Source organism: Strongylocentrotus purpuratus, unplaced genomic scaffold (assembly GCF_000002235.5).
Source record: "Strongylocentrotus purpuratus isolate Spur 01 unplaced genomic scaffold, Spur_5.0 spur5_scaffold_6, whole genome shotgun sequence".
NCBI lineage: Eukaryota > Metazoa > Echinodermata > Echinoidea > Camarodonta > Strongylocentrotidae > Strongylocentrotus > Strongylocentrotus purpuratus.
The window spans coordinates 18,100,972-18,120,034 of NW_022145612.1; the positions used below are offsets into that span (position 1 = coordinate 18,100,972).

Consider the following 19,063-nt stretch of genomic DNA (forward strand, 5'->3'; position numbering starts at 1 on the left):
TCTCTCTCTCTCTCTCTCTTTCTCTTTCATTCTCTCTCTATATGTATCTCTCTCTTTCTCTCTCTCCGTCCCTCTCTCCCTGGCAATCGAACCGTAAGTGGGCTTTTAATATACCACTTAAACAGACAGGCCGTAGAGCTCCATATTGGAAATGAGACAAGACTACTAATTATATCGATATTACAAAGCCTTCGACGGGGTTGAACTAATGGATGTTAGGAACAGACTGACAAACATACATCTCCTGATAATCTAAAGGGAGTAGGATAAACTTGTGGTATTACGAAGGAGCTGATTGTGTGTGTGAAATTAAAGTACATGGTCTTAACTTTCTTCGCCGGAAATTGGATGGGCTAAAAAAAACAGGGAAGGTATTGGCAAATAGGAAGGGGTGATATTACCAGGCAACTGGAAGTTGTGTATATCAATCAAACTGGCGTGGCATTGGAAAATATGAAATGAAGAATAGAGAACATTTATTCTTTTGCATGAAGTTTGTTTGCCTTGTCTGGAGCCAATATTTCCTCTGTCGATAATTCTAAATCATATTTCTTTCATTTGTATTTCAAGATCGATCTCGAGATAATATTTTCTTAATCAGCTTCGTATAGGTCAGTGATTAAATCACACCTCATCGAGATTCCAATATCTCATGTTTACGGAAGACCATCGTAAGAAAAAAAGGGAATAGAGTATTTCAGATTATTAATTCATGCTTTATTAGAATCTTATTCACAAAATAAAATTTCTGTACACACAAAAGAAAGGGTAATTTTGACACAATTCTTTCAATGATATACATATAACACTTTCATTAATATTCACTTAAAATACATTAAAAGATACATAACATTTTAATCAATTCAGCAAGGAATATGACAATATGTCGAATAATTTCAATTGCAGCTATCTACATTACAAGTCAATACACATCAAATATAGATTCAAATATTTCAAATTCTATGATGATAAATCAGAAATGCAGCTCATTCTTGTGCGCTACATTTTCGTCATCCTAAGAAAGAGAGGTTGACAACATGGTTGAAGAAACGTTAACCCATAGAGTCGGTGACAATATCGCAAAAGACTACTTACACTAAACAGGATAAACAGATAAAAGAGAATTATATTACCCCTTAAATCACTTGATACTTCACAATGTTATATCCTATAACATATCTTTCGCCGGATAACATCTCTTTTTTTTCCAAAGAAAAAAATATATCATAATTTTCTTGAAAACAATGCAATTTGTACAGTGCAGATAATTGGTGATGTTACAAGCTATTGTTTTACTATCAAACCTTGTTGTCTCTGAGACTATGTATCAAGGGTGTTTGAGACGAAACGATAAAAACAACATCTAGTGAAATCATTTCTAAATAAATGATTTTGTATGAATTTTGGCCATTATTCCTCCAATTTTTTTAGCCGAAACGCATTTAGAAAACAAACAAAAAATACAAGGGAGGTAAATTTCTATTTCAAAACAGCAAGCTTGTATCTTTTATTGAAAGCCTCCCGTTTCTCTAAGCATCGGAAAGATTATTCACAATTCAAACACTATAATATTATCTAGTCAATTACATAACTAGTACCTTATGTTCATTTTTATCATTAACTTGTAAACTTCGTCTTGAGATTCAAATATATTGTATAACAATGAAAATATTCCATATATAAAGTTATAAATAAATCAAATAAAATTGCATGCAAATACATGTAAGTCCTTTCATTCAATTAAATTGCCACCAGAAGGAACATTGAATGATGTTAAAGTAATTTAGATCTTAAATATCGCGTACGTATTAGTTCCCCGTCTGACTTAATAATCTAATCTGATCAAAATAATGATTCTAATTTGATGGGAAAAGGTAGCAGTGATTTGTTACGTAATTCAACATCACCTTATTTTTCTCAAGTCTGGCAGGATGCTTAATTGATAAATCTACCTCATGAAGCTTATGACGACCACTTTTTTAAATATAAATTCACTTGATCCTAGGCAGCACTGGCAGCACAGCTAAAGCCGGGGTAATAATCTCCAAGTTTGGAAGCGCTTAGTGATTCTAATAAGCGCTAAATAAAAACTGAGTATTATTATTATTATTACATGTTTACATATCATAAACCCTAGATGATATAAAATAATGTTAAAATGAATAAATATCATATCAAATTAAATTAAATCAAAATACAGGACAAAATATATCATTTATTTAATAGAAATGAATCATTTTTTTAATATTGCACGTTCTACTCCATATATGGCTCAATAATTACTCATAGAATTTAACATAACTTATGGTTTTCCATTCATAAATTTATTAAATATAATATTTTGTTTAGAATGACACTACGGCCTTCATCTCAATATATATAGCGTGTCTGAATGGGTTGATATTGACGCGTAGGCACCGACAGTCTTAAGGCTCGTTTCATTAGCAAGCATTATTTGAAACAATTCTATATCTTACCAGTACAAAATGAAACTGTAAGAACAAGACTGGTCAAATCCTACACGGATGCTCATATCCTGAGGGCACGGTATTTGTTGTTTCATTCATTTCATACAAATTCTTAACACTATTCTTTTGAAAATGACCTTGACTTCAAACGTGTACAGAGCGCAAATTTTCGAGAGACCCCTGCACAAGCCAGCTGCTAAATGCAGTTGTGTGAAAGTGGGGACGATTATCACTTCCGAACTTTCAGTTTAACTTTGGAAGCTTCTTGCACTTATTGGTCAGACGTGACTGAAATAGATGTCACCCTCGGATCAATAACATGTTGTCAATTTGTTGGTGGGAGATTGGGGCGCGGTTCTAGAAAAATAATAGGGAGGGGGCTTGGGGGAGCCTGTAGGGTTTTACTTAGGGTTTTGCTCTCATTTGTACATACGCCTTGCTTAAATCCATGTATGAATGAAAAATGTTTTTACTTTTTGTATTTGGACGGGGGGGGGGGGCTTGAACCCCAAACCCACTTAAGAACTGCTACTGGGGAAGATTATTATTCCGACCATCATATACAAATCATGTGCGTCATTTTTAAAATGAAGCGTTGGATCACAACAAGTTTGCCAGAAATAACAAATGTGAAACAAGACTTGTCCACATGTAGGGGCACTCCAGATCACCCGCCTAATTCTGAGCGACATAAAAGTCAATGAACAAATACATAAGATAGCAAATACACATATTTATATATCGTTTGGATACAGAAAATTAATTGAACAGCACAAAACACAGTGCAAATCAAAAATAATGTTTCGTTGAAAGACAAAAAAAAAATCAATAAAAGCGCATTGATAGGTTTGAATACCTGTCAGTTCTGATTCAAAAACAAATTGTTATTGAATATATAAGAAGTGCAAACATGTCTTCTTCCCTGTCTTCATGAAATCTTTAGTATATTATGTTGATTCTTCTTGGAATTCTTAATATAGGAACTCAAAACAAACCACTCGACGTGTACATTAACTAATGAGACATTTACATGAGATCAACTCTCATTTATCATATCTTTAAGTATTCTTAAATCATAAATCTATCCACCTTCTTTTTTATGAGGTCAATCAGTGATATTTTGTCAAAAATCTACACTTCAGGTTATTTTGTTTACGGCAAAAGTTTCTCAAATCAAGTAAATCTTAAATGATTTGTGAGAGCCATATGATGATTTTCTCGCTCATCGACTTTTAGAGTTGTTTCTCTCTCCCGGGAAAATAATGATGAAGGCCCTAGTTCACGATACTTCTCATTAAGTATTTCAAAGTTTTATCTCTATTCCAGTAGTAAGGAACATGCTATGAGTGGGTAAATACAAATATATCACACACATGTTCCGAAGAATACATTCAGAAAATACTTCTTTTCAGCCTGCAATCCCTGTATTCCATATCGCATGGAAACTAGAGAATAAAACAATAAAGCTTGAAGACAGTCCAGGAAAATTGATAAGAAATATGATAAGAGTGCAGCTTTTCAATCGATATTTCCTCAAACATGATCATCTGAAGTTCATCCTTTCTATTAAAAGAAGGATTTCGTCGGTGAAGGATGGGGTAGATGGAGTCACGACCCCTCGTCAACGGTGGAATATCTTCAGATGCAGAAGCTCTTCCTCGTAGTACGAGAGTAGAAACATGATGCCCCAGCCGGACAATAAACCAATGTTCTGACATATGAAAATTAAGAGCTTGGATCTCTTCTCCGATTTCTCGTTGAGCGCCATCTGTGGATAACATTTCACAAACATCAGACAAGGTCACGCCATGTGTAAGAATTATGTTTCAACAATTTACGATTCTAATACTACATTGGTATGAATTAAAAATTATAGACTGATTTAGAATGCAGATGAAAATATATAATGACATTTTATGATATGAAATATAAACTTCTGAACTTGTTTTTCTAATATAATAATGTCGATCAAAAAATTTAGAGTTTGCACTGACTCACATATTTATTAAAGAATTATAGGAAATAATTTAGTTGATTTGATAATGTTCTTTTAAATTTTGTTAACGACTATTTTTCAATAAGTTTGAGATCAAGTTATAATTGTAAATTTTTTAATTGATTTACATCTGCTTTGAGATCGTTCGTTTTCTGTCACAGAGACATTTTTTATATGTTTCTTCATGTATAGGCATATGCCTTGTTATTTTCCTCTTCTGATGTAAAATGATATATTTATAGCTATTTATTTGATTCCTTTAGTAAACTTTGATTTTAAAAAAAGGTAAACATCCTTTGCGTCTCACCACAGTCTAACATAAATTAGACAAAATTTGCCCCATCCATTAGATTGACTTGGTAATATTGACCACATATTTTAGGTACAATTCAGTCGATATTGGGTAAAATTTTACCCAGCTTTTGTTTAGAATGCATTCTTACCTCCTGTAGCCAGCTATGTCTATTACTCATTGCAGGCGATCTCTTCAACGAATGCGATGATGAACCATGAGAGTGACCATGACTGCTATCATCTTTCCGTAACATTCCACCAAACTACGAAAGAAATCAAACAAACAAAATAAATGTAAATACAACCCATTGATAGTTTAAAGGGAAAGAAGGGAATGTATTGTAGAGTGATCTTTTGCAGCAAACAGAAACCTCACATCGGCTGCCAACGCGGTCGTGGCTACAATAATTGTATAAGGACCATTCACACTCCCAGACAATGATCCCGGACGTCTACTTATGAAAACTACCCCGGACTAATATTGCCGGGCACAATACAGTCATAAAAGTACCCTTAACGACGACTCCCCATTAAAAATTACCCAAATAACCCTCAGATATCAACCTATGGGGTAACGATATTAGGGAGTAGTTGTCCTAGGGATAAATTGTCCGGGGCTAGTTGTTCAGAGATAGTTGTCCAGAGATAGTTGTCCTAAAATGGGTTTCAATAACTCTTGCTTCGATGCACGTACATTTCTTTTCATTGCTCAATGTACTCATCTCGTTCACGCATTATAGATTTGCAAAAGTCGTGATATAATAGGAAGCCTTGAAATAGATTTTTTTTCAAAAAGATAAAAATAAACTCGGCCAAAAGGTCAGCCTTTCTCTAGCAGCTGAAGAAGTATGAGAATGACTAAATTTGGCATCTCTAAATTGACCAATAATGCACGGTTGACTATCCACAGTTCGTGATACTATTTTTACCCTCGACTGCAAAAATAGCGAACAGGAGAAGCCTTTCAACCCGTCAGTAGCCGTTTTCATTGATAAGGATGTTGTTTTGTGTTTTGTGTTTGTATAGGGAACTGATGGAAAGGTATGTTGGTTTGTATTCAAGCATTTATTTCTATTTTTATTCATTTGTTGTTTGCGTATTGCAAAATATTTCACAATATGACATTTCATACTACAACACTCGGCTTTAACAGGTTAGTTTTCTGGTATGGAAAACAATGCCAACCTTCCGTTGATATTTTCCTGACAGATCACAGTTTATAGTAACAAATGCAATTACAAATATAGCAAGAAAATACCAAATTTATGGAACCACTGCATCACAGAATAATCATCTCACATTTATTATTCAAACCAATGGAGTATTCGTTGTAATTTGTTAATCATATGCCTCTTTTGAACGCAAAATCTGAGCTGTAGTATGAAATATCGTGATATTTGTCACGCAGATATAATTATATGTATATCTTTACACTAATCACATTTACATGTTTATCTCATTTACAAAAGGAAGCAGCAAATTGTTTCAGAAAGCATTAAATTAGAACTGCCCAACACCTGTAACGTGTAAAGAATATTTTTCTAAAGACTAGTAAGAATACATTATATATGATATGCTGAAAATGAGTGGATCGAGAAAAGGTGAATGCATTGTAATAGTCTGGCGTAATGCCTAATCGAAAACTGCATAGTAAAAACCATAGGGAAAAGGAGCTATGGTAAGGGGTATACAGAGAAAGTCGAGTTCTTATCAAAAATTCAAATCAAAGTCACAAGAAAGATTAATCAAAGATAGTAAATACAAAAATTAGATAATTCCAAGGAGGAAATTGTCAATATAAGGAGAAACAGACGGTAGTGAAATTTTACTTTAAAATAATTACTGCAGTAAAAATAAAATCTTACCAAATCAACCATTGAAATATAGAGGAAGAATCCAGCAGTGATTGCAAAAAGCCACTGTTGCGCTCCCTCTCGCGTTCCAATAATTATACCAAGATATAAACCTATGAAGGCAGAACAACCACTCGCGAAGTTCCAGAATACAGCTCGTCCATAACTCATTCCATTCTCGATGAGAACAGCAAAGTCACCTTTAAATCAATAAGAAGTAAAAAAGATGGAGAAAAAAAATATGGATGGTCAACTTCTTTGTACTTGTGCTATGGTAAACTATTCGTAATTGCTTCTCCAGTTATGATGATAACTCTAAAATAAGTAATGTCAACGCAATTTCCTTTACTACACATGACTGCTTCTATTTAAAACTGTCAATTAATTATCAAATAAATTAACAATCATTAATATAAATTTACAAATTTAAAAAATAATAACAAAAAAGCCTAGTCGTAAAAGGCTTTTAAAAGGAAAGAGTCAGTGAGGTACACCAGGATGTAAACTGCATCCCGAACAACTTTTTTTTCCTTATACATGTCCATTAAGTATACTTATCAAACTTCAGCAATCAATTAATTAATATCGATGACCACATCATACCTACCTAGCTCATGAGGTATTTCATGGCATAATACAGCGATACTCGTCGATACTCCTACAAATATATTGGATGTGAAAGCAGCTCCTATTACTAATCCATCAAGTGCATTGTGTAAGGAATCCCCTATCAGCACCATGATCGACACAGGCGCCATTCCTAACGGAGAAAAACAAAATCAACAGCTGTTACCCTGTCTATCTTTGACTAAGGATACGGTCCATAAGTTTTAGAGGGAAACACTTTTCAAGGGTCACAAAAATATGGTCTCTATAGACACGTTGTATTTAACGCAGTTTCGATTATTTTTGTTTAGCAATAACAACTTTACCATACATTTTTCTACATTACATGTTTTATACATATATATTAGGATTTTTCAAACGCCATGTTAAAGATACGATGTTATTGATTGCATCTGGTTCAAAGTACCAAATACTCTGAAACATTCGAATCTTGATAACGTGATTACGAAAGTGATCCTTACAAGATATTTTCTGTTGAACATTACAATGGCTTCGCTAATAATGATAACATACAAAGCTGTTATTAAAAACAGAAGCCTCGATTCCAAGGGAAGTATTTAACAAAAAGAAAACGTGTCTATCCATCTTCTCAGTTCTGTTCTACGAATTTGCATGATATCTGCAAATAACAATAATTTAAAAACAGAACATTGCATCACCCCCAAAGACTCACTGAAAGTACGTTTTCTGTTACATTTCTGTCTTTCTTTCTTTCTTAAAATCAATATTATATTTTATCTGCTGGCGTTTTGTCATCAAAATATGAAACAATTCTTTAAATATTTCTTAATAATTATTGATCAAAATATGCCTTTGATTAGTCAAGCAGATGTTGATTATGATATAACAAAATGATGTTTTACCTCTCATGAGAAATGATCTTTTTTCACCATCCTTTTGCTCCTGAACGAGACTCTCAAAACATCGATCTTCCACGTCGTTATTGCCGTTCATATTTACCGACAGAGGCTATGGAGTTAAACACGATGCATCATTAATATCATTCGTCTAATAGAATGGTCACGTGTCATGTAAGACATGGTGTTCACGTGCAATTTTATGCAAACTAGGCGTGGTCGGTTGAGAAATGGGGGTCACATGCAATCGTATACAACAATATTTGTTGTATTTAAAACAAAACTTTGGTTGAGAGATATTGATGTGGTTGAATTATTTGATTTTAAGTTGAATTTTCGACGGGTCGTCCGATATGAATTAGCTATGGGGTTGCAAGTGTCATACTTGAGTCCTTTTACATTCTTGACGATGTTCTGTAAGGCTTAGCAATCATACACATTCTTACCAATAATTGATACTAAGTTTTAACGTTTAGATTGATTTTGTGGTTAGAGTGATTTTCGTACACGTTCATAAACGTGGACTCTGGCAACTAAAAATCAGCATAGACAATTATTGTTTGAAAAAAAAAAAAATCAAACAATTAAAACGAGATATAAAACGTATGAATAGAAGAATTCATACAATATAATGTCGGCTATAGTTTCACTAACGATGCCAAATTTCATAATGTTGGCAACATTTTTGCAAAAGGAATATACTACGTCATTTAAGTCTTTTAGACAATTAAGATCAAATGTTGACAAATGTTTGTATAAATTAAATGGAATGTCAGTAAGACGACTGCCAAATGAATTTGAAATAATTGTCCGAAGCTAGTTGTTGATTTGAGTAAATAAATGTAGCAGTATAGGTCAAATCCATGGCCTTTGGTTATTTAATTTCCCACATGTTACCTAGTATGGCGAAGTTCTGCACATACATTGGCTTAAAATTGATAATTTCACTTCATATTTTGGTCTCATTTAAGTTCTTAGAAATGAACTTAATATACAGTTATCAGGGACATAATACTGACTAAAATCAATCGTTAAAGGCTATTGTGTCTCCAATCTTCTTCTAATTAATCGTATCTTTCCATGCATTGCATCTATCTGTAACATAACAAATCATTCTTATTAAGGTTTCAATTTATTGTAAATTTGCTATCGATTGAAGGAGATACGAAAAATGTTCGGGAGATACAATCAAACGTGACTGTTTATGTTGCAGGGTCCTGATGAACTAAAATCTTAGATGCCGTCGGTATTACGTATAGGAAAAACCAAGGAGATTTCCTTGTAAAAATAAGCTTGGACCTGCCCTCCTCTAAATATTTCTTTCACATATTGAATTTTGAGAGTTTACCGTTAAAGTACTTGGTTCTGGAAGGTTGGGTAAACCATTGTCTACATCAGTCAGCCAAACCTGTTCCGCTTGCTGATTGAATACTGATGTCTTCTCATCACAATCCTAAACAAACATTGAGGAGAAAGACAATTATGAATTGAGATACGATTGTAAAGATTATAAAAAAAAGTCTTTAAGAATCAATAGTACACGCATGATGAGAGGCACCCCTCTTCCTCCATTGGCAAGATACAATTCTATTGAGTATGTTTGTCTTCATATGAAATAGATCTGTATATATTTTATTTTCGTATGTTCTAGTACTCCTGTTATTTTGTTAATTATGCAGAAGTCTTTCTTTTCTTTTTTTGGCGCAAGTACGCATTTGATTTCAAGTGGATTTCGAGCCTTATAAATCTCATAAATTATCAACTAAATAAATTGCTTATTATGGACATACATCATTTTCAACATTAACCACGTCAACAGATCGAACACAATGATATTTCTAGCCTACTGACAAGAATACGTTTGGATAAAATGAAAACTATTCCTGCCATGAATTCACTCCTATAGTGCTTTGCTCCGTTACATTTCATCCCATAGACAGACCGAGGGCACCCTACTGTATATGGCGGGCTAAACGTGCCACATTCAGGACAGCTATACAACTATACATCCATCAAATGGATGTAAAGTTTAGGCCAATCAGAACGCAGGAAACTACGGCTATGCATCCATCGAAAGCATGTATAGTTTCTAGCGTGCGGGTATGGCATGCGAAGTGCCATAACGATACGACTATACAACTATACGACTATACAGCAATCGAATGAACGTATAGTTCAGCGAAGTGTAGTACAATGCCCCCCTCAAAACCCCTGATCAGGGGTCTTAACTCTGCACTATATATCAACAGAAAAGCCCCTGACCAGAGGTTTCACTCTGCACATGTAGTAGTTTCTCTCTGCGCAGAGTTGCGCAGTAGTTTCTTTCTGAGCAGCAGAGAAACCCCTGCTCAGATGTTTTGCTACTGCACGTGCAGTATAGTCGCCTGGCTGGTAGGAGGGTGTTAGCTCGAATTTCAGGTTAAAAATGAAGGGCGTTATAGCACTAAATCGCCTCGAACTTTTATGAAACTGACTTATTTCCGAGGAAAAAAGGTGTGGCCGTGTTCTATTATAAAATTTCTATTAGTCTGTTAAGTTTTAACCCAATTTTCGGGAAGGAAAGCAGTTTAAATATAAAACATATCTTTAAATGCGAATGATTCGAAAAGTATTTTTCGAGTCGTTCGCGCTTATAGGCCATTTTCGTAATGTAACCAAATTTAATGCGTAAGTCTTTGTGAAGTGCCTCAATACAAATTATTTCATTCACCTGATAAGAATAATAGTATTTCAATAGTCAGAATGCAAGCTGCAAATATTAAGTGTTGCTAGGTAGGTCAAGCCATCATGTTTGTCCAAACTGGCAACAAAGACTTACGCATTAAATGTAGTTACATTACGAAAATGGCCTATTACGCCCTTTTGCCAGCCGGCCGACTCTCTACGCAAGCAGAGAAACCGCTGATCAGATGTTTTGCTACTGCGCGTGCAGTAGTTCTTTCGGATGAGACAGTCCAGCTGCTTGAAGGGGACATATTACGCCAGGTAGAATCAACTTTTGTGTACCTTTGTTTATATAACAATGCTAGATCCCGAGCTTCTTACTGAGAGTATTTCCTTTTTCTTCTCGTTGTTACACACATGCAATACAATACGAAATACATTACAATACTAACTTCTACCAATCGCGAACATCTTCTTGTCTCCGCGTCTTCGCTGGTCTTTCTGCTAAACAAGGCATTCATCATCGACTCGAAGAGGAAGAAGAAATAAATAGCTCCAATAACCGTCAACATCTTGAACATAACATCCATACTGTCGATCTCGACAAAGGTCAAGCTGTGAGAGTCGCTACCATCTGGTTTATGATGTCCATGACCGTCATCGCTATCGCCACCGTGTTTGTGAAGACCAAGGGCCTGGTGAACATTGACACGAGAAACAACATTAAGAAACTCAAAAAGAACTTAATCTTATTTGAATACTGGGGAGGGATACGTTGTATTTCTCCGATATTAGGGACTTTTAGATGTACACGTCACACGTATACTATGTCGATGTGCAAATCTAAAAGTCCCTTATATGATCAATGTAAAACGCAAGTCTGGATTTAGGAAACTATGTTTGTAAACGATTTAAATGGATATTTTGAAAAGTACTTTACAATCGTGTTAGATTGTCAATAAAAAGATGAAAGATCATTGAAGAATTATTGAATTGATAATTATAGTCTGTCAACAAATATTATATTCGAAAATCTAGTTTGGGTTATACATTACTTGACACACACAAATCGTTAAAATATAGTTACGATGTTATCAACATTGACAAAATCTTCAAGTCCGATTTCATTTGAATTTTACATCCATAACCATCCATAGTTGCTATAATGCCATTCAAGTTGTAAGTGTAGAAGGTTGGATACATACAAGGGAATGGCATGCACCATATTAAGTTCCCAAACAATGTGCAATAACTCAAATTACAGTTAACCACTAAATTATTCATTCCCCTTGTAAATTTGATGTCTTTTATGTGTTTTTCGTAACTCAGAATGAAAGATGGACTGGTTGAATTAGGGCCCTCGTTAAATACTTTTTGATGTAGCTTTAATATGTCATATTATCAAGAAATATAAATATCGAGACAAATCTATTTTTCACATCCTTAGAAAACTACAAAACTTGGTAAGGGTATGATTACTTTAGCTGTTAACTGTATGTCTCATCAGGTCATTTAGAAGTAGGTGATCGGCTGGCTGATAGAGAGGAAACGAAAAAGTGGAATGATGAACATCCACCCAACATTCACGGATGCGGACTAATACACTTTGAGTGAACGCAAGAAGGAAGGATAATTACAGAAAGAGAGAAATGGCAAAGAAATGAAGAAAGAAAACGCGAAAAGAGGAAGGGAGAGGGGGAAATGAATCTTCACTTTACGAGCTCACTAACTGGATACAGAGACCCAATCATAACTTCTCTAAAATATGTACTGTATCTAAAGTAAACGCCACTGCACAGTTCACGGCCGGACTATGACTAGATTTTTGAAAGAAAATTGAAAGAGCATTCGATAGTTACTTGACGGGCCATGACCGGTAGCCGACTTTACCTTTGCTCCTACTGGAGGTCCGGGCTTGAAATATAAATTTCGATAGTGATATTTCTCATGAGCTCAGTCAAATCATCTAAGGTATAAAACCTTTATGAAATTCCATATCTAATCCTACTGTAATTCTTTTACAAATCCATAGCCATAGTCCTAGTTAGTCGTGAGTTGTGCGGTGGAAGTTATCTTATTTTTCAAGTTTACCTCTGGAATAAGATGCATGACTGCATCTCCTGACAAAGTACTGATGGAGAGAGCCACAAAGGCATGGATGACGTATTGTTGCACCTTGTCACTAAGACAAGGTAGAATAAGAACAGCTAGTATTGATACAGCCGTGATGATGAACACAGAGAGCGTTCCATAACCATAAACTGCAACAATAAAACAAGAAGGGATAAAAACGGTAAGTTCGCGAGGACAGGTAGTGTTTGATAACAATAAACTAAACAATTGATAGGAAAAAACGAGGAGGTAAGTGAGCGCAGCCACTATCAGATTTTCTAAAATTCATAAAAGCATAGGAATATTCGACGAATTGCCACAACTATTTCCATCTCTTTTATCTTTTGTTTTTATCATTGCTTAGCATTTTCCAGTTTGAAAATGAAAGCTTCACAAATTTGTACATTGTAAATCAAATACAGGCGGTAAGTGAACAATATATTCGACTCCTGACCATTCACCGAGTTCGGTAGTAGGGTGGGGTTCAGTCACGTGGTATTATGAGAAAGTGCCACATCTAACTCTACCCTTCAACTATATCAGGGGATGGGTTATGACGTTGAAATTGACTTCAGTTAACCTTTTCCTTTCACTATGAGGTAACAATTTTGTTTAAAATGACGGCAGCGCTCTCTTCCCTTGGGTTGGGTACGAACGTCTCTCTGGGAATTCAACGTTTGCTTGCTCATCTACACTCTCTTGCGTAAACAGAGTTTAGGATTGGCCATACCTCGTCACATTTAATAATCAATTGAAATAGGGGCGTATCCCGTGTCTTTCCAGCGAGGGGGTAATGGGGTCTCGCAGTGGCGGATCCAGGGGGGGGGGCCCGGGGGCCCGGGCCCCCCCCCCCCTTGAGAAAAAAATCATGTAAAATCACGTGATTTTTACCTTTTTTGGGGGTTGAGCCCCCCCCCCTGGCGCTCAAGGGGGGGGGGGTGCAAATTGAAATTTTTTTGAGGATCAAAAAAAAAATAAGCTCACTACCCCCCCCCCCCCCCCCCCCCCCCCCCCCCCCCCCCCCCCCACTGAGCGACTTTTCGGCCTGCGCGATTTTCAAATTTTCGGGAGCAAAAAAAAAAAAAAGTTGGGCCCCCTCCCCTAAGAAATCCTGGATCCGCGCCTGGGGTCTCGGGAAGCACAGGAACATATTAGATGTATGTAATGTAAGGGAACAAGGCAACAGAGCGACGGGAGTGTGTGGGAGGGGTAGCATTTCCTTTGTACACGATGCCTAATTGCCCCACTCCAAATCTCGGTGTATATATATATATATATATATATCTCTCTTCGTCAATCTTGTTGGGGCATGTGCCTGTCGTGCATCTCCGCATACACCAGAAATATGTCATATTTATATTAGCTAATTTAAATGGGTTCGAATAGCAATAGTTAAAGTACAACAATTCATAATCGAATATAGAAAGGGATTTCATGGAGTTATTAACAGCCTCCCAAATTGAATTGCCCCCCCCCCCCCGTCTGCAGGCACAATGTCGTAGTCCATATACGAAGGAAAGCATTTTCACCTACAAACTACACCCCACCTCCCCCCCCCCGACCCCCCAACCCCCCCCCCCCCCACCCTCCTCCTTCTCCTCCTCCCCTCCAAGAGTTGAACTTCACCTTCCGCAGTAGACAAGGGCCTGTTGGGACGTACATCATCAGCATGTCTGTCAGGGTTACAGGCATCTGTGATGATCTGATGTAAGATGGCCGGACAGAGTTCGTTGAACTGTCTCTCTGAGATCCCCAAGGCCTCGTTGATTCCGAATATATCCAAGAGTTGATCACCAGAATAGCACTGAATAGGAGATATGAATGATAATTATTGTATGATAAGTGTATGATAAGTGTATCGCTTCTATGAGAGGGGAGACACGTGTATGAAATATTGCTTCCATATGGGGCAGTTAGGGGTGAGGGTAGCATATTTTACAGCGTTACCTAAATGTTTGTACTGTTTATCGCCGACATGAAGGAGAGTTTACTTTTTTATAAATTTAGCTCGTGTAGAAACATATAATTCGACGAAACATATTGCTCATGATATAAAGTTTTTCCCTGTGGCAACGCGGTCATTGCGTCTGATATCGATAGCATATCATGATTGATGTGTAGAATATGTTTCAAAAGAGCTCCTTTTAAATTTTGATGATAAATCGAAATCGTTGTAAACAAAATTAAAAAGCACGTCAGCTCCACCATAGCTCAAGAAATGGCAAATGAATGACAATGTGAGATGATTCCAACTTCTTAACTATCCTACTTTTCTCATAATTTGCCTGATATTACTTATTAAAACGATAAATATTTTTCTCCCATTTGCCTACTTCCATGCAAGTCAAGTTTCTATGAATTTCTACATTTCACTTTGATAAATGGAATGAATATTTGTAGATCAAGATATAAAATGCATAACCAGAATATTGTAGAAGATTGATTAATTCAAATTGTCTCCTTGGCTGTCCTTCCCTCCTCTTTCGCCATTCATCTCTGTCTTTCACCCTTGTCATAATGTGTAATGCTGCATCGATTGTTTGTTTAAAACTGCATTGAGAATAGTCTCTTACCCTCGACATCTTAAGCATACTAATGCTGCATCAATAATTGTTTATTCAACTGAATTACAAATAAAGTTGAGGCCCGAAGATTATGATAGATAAAATCTGGGATTACTGTATCCTTCGAGATTTGCTCTGAGACAATACAGAAGTCGCTACAAAAAATGACAGCCGGTTTGATTTGTTGATTTAACTCAATCCACGGCATTCATGGATACGACAAGTCGGAACCGTTCAGGCGCTGTGGATAAAACATCTTATCTCAAATTATACTTAATGAATTGTGATCCTATAAATGAGCAGTTTATTCATGAATACTGATAATTTTTCATTTCATGTAGATTCATGAACGTAGTTTAAGTATCAAAAGAAGGACAGAAAAACCTCTTAACGCTGAAAGACTATCGGCAGTCGCACAAGCAAAATATGGGATGCAAAAAAGGAAGAAGGAGAAGAAACAGAAGAAGACAAAGGAGAAGGAGGAGCAGAAGAAGAATTAGATAAATGAACCAAACAAAAACAAAAGGTAAGGAAGAAGGGAATAGTAAGAGAAAAGGGAGAAAAGAAAACGCAAATGAGGTATTGACATAGTTAATGGGGAAGAGAAAAGTAACATTATAGTGCGCCATCCTATAGTCCAAACTTTAAGAGCTACACAACTGAAAAAGTAGTAAAACAGCAAATTTTATTTTGAATTGAGCCTGAATTTCATTCTTTAAAATCTAAATTGTTGGAATGAAGGACAACAACGCAAACTGAATCTGAAATTATTACGAGAAGTATCATATCCAAAAACATGGCGCGTCGTGCAGACTAACGCGTATGGGTGTAGGCAACTCCAACCCTCCGAGCCTCTTAAACTCCGAGCCGTGAGTCACATGCTAGGTCAGGTGACCTCATGAGTGGACAGGAACAAACCTCTTCATGACACCCTCCCAAAATAGCACACCATTCATCGCTTAATAACGCAAGACAAAATGGTTCAAATTGGGGTCTTTCCCTTGATGGGCTTACAGATGGAGAACGAGAAGGGCAACGAAGAGAAAGGTAGAAAAGGCTTTTTCAAAATCCCATATCTCATAAAATATCTCAAAGTATGAAAATGTCATATTTTACAATGGTATTTTAACATTTCTGAACAAATTCTTTCGAAGAACAACACTAAACCAAATAGCTATTACATGATAAATCTCAATTATTAGGCAAAAACCAAAATCAAATATCTGATGAATCGACTTATAACTTTTGAATAAAGCGCTTATCTATCACTTATCACCTTTTCCCCCTAAACACCCCCCCCCCTTTTTTTTTTCTTCTTCTTTCTTCTCCTCCTTCTCGCACGCCTGGCATGTTCACGGTGTTTGGAATTCTACGTATCTCGCAGAGAGATTATTTCTGAGCTGAACGATCCTATCAACTGTTCACCTACTTACTAGAAGATCTTACAAAGCAGGCACACTGGTGCGCGGTCATTATCATGATCTTGAGGAGGAAGGAGACCTAAGGATCGAGTGACTCATGCATCTCAGCTGTCTACTCTACTTAAACCGAACGAACGGAAACATGAAACGAACATCCGTCCTCTTTAATAAACCAAGGGGCATCCATGATGGTTTAAAGGGTTGGATAGGTGGGGGTTATAACTTGACCTGCAAAAGAGAAGTTATTGTTAGTAGTCAATCGTCGACCTTATCAAAAAATGTACGCTGACAGAAAAGTAGATAACGCGGCAATACGTTGAAATTCCAAGTTTTCTCCTCATGTCTGTGATGTCGTTGATAAGACTGTGCCTTTTGACAAGTTTTGAGCATCTTTTTACTATCAGACATAAAGTCTATACGTACCTGGCAGATTATGGTAAGATAAGCACCCCTGCAATGACTATAACTTTTCAAATGAAAATATTTTCACATTTTAATTCTTTATGTCTACAAAGACAGCGAATACTAAATGAGTTTAATGAAAAAACTTTAAAGCTCTCGCGCGGCCATTAAATGCTGCATAATCTCTGAAAACCCATGTTTAGAATGTAAACTGAGGTCTACGTGAAGAACAGAAATTCACTTGTTTTTTTGTTAAGCTATTACTGTTGAAAGTAAGATTTGTAGAAAAATCAATATTTTATCGTATCATGCAATGATATCGTTCACTCACAATAAAACAAGAATGCTATTGTTATACAAATATGACAAATAGGGCGTACCTGCTGAAAGGTGTCGTTTTCTGCATGGTGCTCGATTGAGTGTGTGTCATGATGTGATGCTCTCCTTCGGATACGGGGGTTGTAATCAGGAATGGTCGGTTGACCCATCAGATACCCTAAACGATGTGCATGTCCAGCATGACCATGTCCAGCATGACCATGTCCGTGTTGGTCGTGTTGACCGTGCGTGCCATGCCCGCCGATAAAGGGATTTTGTGTCGGTGGTGCCGACGTCGTTTTATTTCTCGGTTGGCGTCCGCCAGGAACCATTCCGTGGTCATGCCCGGCGTGATCATGCCCGTGGTCTTGGCCTGTTCCTTGTCCGCGACCTGTAGCTGTTCCTTGTCCGCGGCCTGCAGCGAATCCCTGGTCGACTGTAGGACTGCCGTGGTCATGATCATGGACCCCTCCACCATCTGATGGATGGTCGGTATGAACGTTGCCGAGATCGAGATCGCTAAGAAGACGCTGAAGTCCTGCGATAGGGTCAGTAATGGAAGTAGATAGTTATCGAATAGTTTGAAACAAATGGTGACTTTCGATGACCCTCTTCAAAATACAATGATAATAATGATAGTAATAAAAATAATAATAGTAATAGATATTGTTATAGCGCACATATCCACAACGTAAGATGCTCATGGTGCTCCAATGTGACTCCAGCCCTGCTAGGCTACAGTTTTCGGCGTTCACATCATTTAAGAATTCCTCCCTATTTGTACCCATTTAACACATGGGTAGAGAGTGGCAAATGCAGATTAATATGTTGCCAAAGAACTTTAGTGCCGCCCCGCTACTCAAACCGCGAACCATGTGATCCACATGCCGAAGACGTAGCCACTAAACAACGACACATTTCTATCTACATCGAAGTTGAATACTTGTCATCAGTCGACTGTGATTTAGAAGCTTACATCTTTAACGATTAAACTATTAACGGTTAAACTTGGCTGGGTGACATTTTTTTAAATGCAACATGATTCATGATTAAATGTATGGGATCAAGAAATCATGAATTCATTAATCAGGTATTAATATGGTCTGGTTTTCCACGAAACAGTAATATCGTGGTATGCTAGGAAACATTTTATGTCGAAAATGTGTAGATTGTACAGAAGTTAAGTCTAGTTAAAATGGCGGTGAAACGATGACTGATCATAACCTACAAGGGACGGAAGCACAAGTGAGAATACAATGACTGTTTGAAATACACTCCCATTTTTCAAAGGAGGCTTTGTAATCAGTTGTTTGGAAATAGGCGAGGTCCAGACAACCCCTTCTCTCCAGAGACATACTGACCAGAAGCGTGATGAGAGAGAGAGGGGGAGAGAGAGAGAGAGAGAGAGAGAAAGATAGAGAGAAAGAAAGAGAGAGAGGGGAATGAGAGAGAGAGGATGGAGGGAAAGAATGAGAAACAGAGGGAGA

General features: G+C 36.7%; 1 protein-coding gene across 1 annotated transcript in view; it reads right to left on the minus strand.

Moving 5' to 3' along the window:
• Window positions 1–3,298: 3,298 nt before the first annotated feature.
• Window positions 3,299–19,063, minus strand: part of LOC582410 (zinc transporter ZIP12) — a 35,173-nt gene continuing 19,408 nt past the window's right edge. The window contains exons 4-13 of the mRNA XM_030972330.1: window positions 17,639–18,114; window positions 14,498–14,675; window positions 12,851–13,020; window positions 11,212–11,454; window positions 9,444–9,548; window positions 8,102–8,207; window positions 7,219–7,371; window positions 6,624–6,811; window positions 4,908–5,021; window positions 3,299–4,236 (exon numbers count right to left, since the gene is read on the minus strand). Coding sequence (XP_030828190.1) covers window positions 4,090–4,236; window positions 4,908–5,021; window positions 6,624–6,811; window positions 7,219–7,371; window positions 8,102–8,207; window positions 9,444–9,548; window positions 11,212–11,454; window positions 12,851–13,020; window positions 14,498–14,675; window positions 17,639–18,114 — 1,880 coding nt within the window. The 3' untranslated portion in view covers window positions 3,299–4,089. The remainder of the gene's footprint in view (window positions 4,237–4,907; window positions 5,022–6,623; window positions 6,812–7,218; window positions 7,372–8,101; window positions 8,208–9,443; window positions 9,549–11,211; window positions 11,455–12,850; window positions 13,021–14,497; window positions 14,676–17,638; window positions 18,115–19,063) is intronic.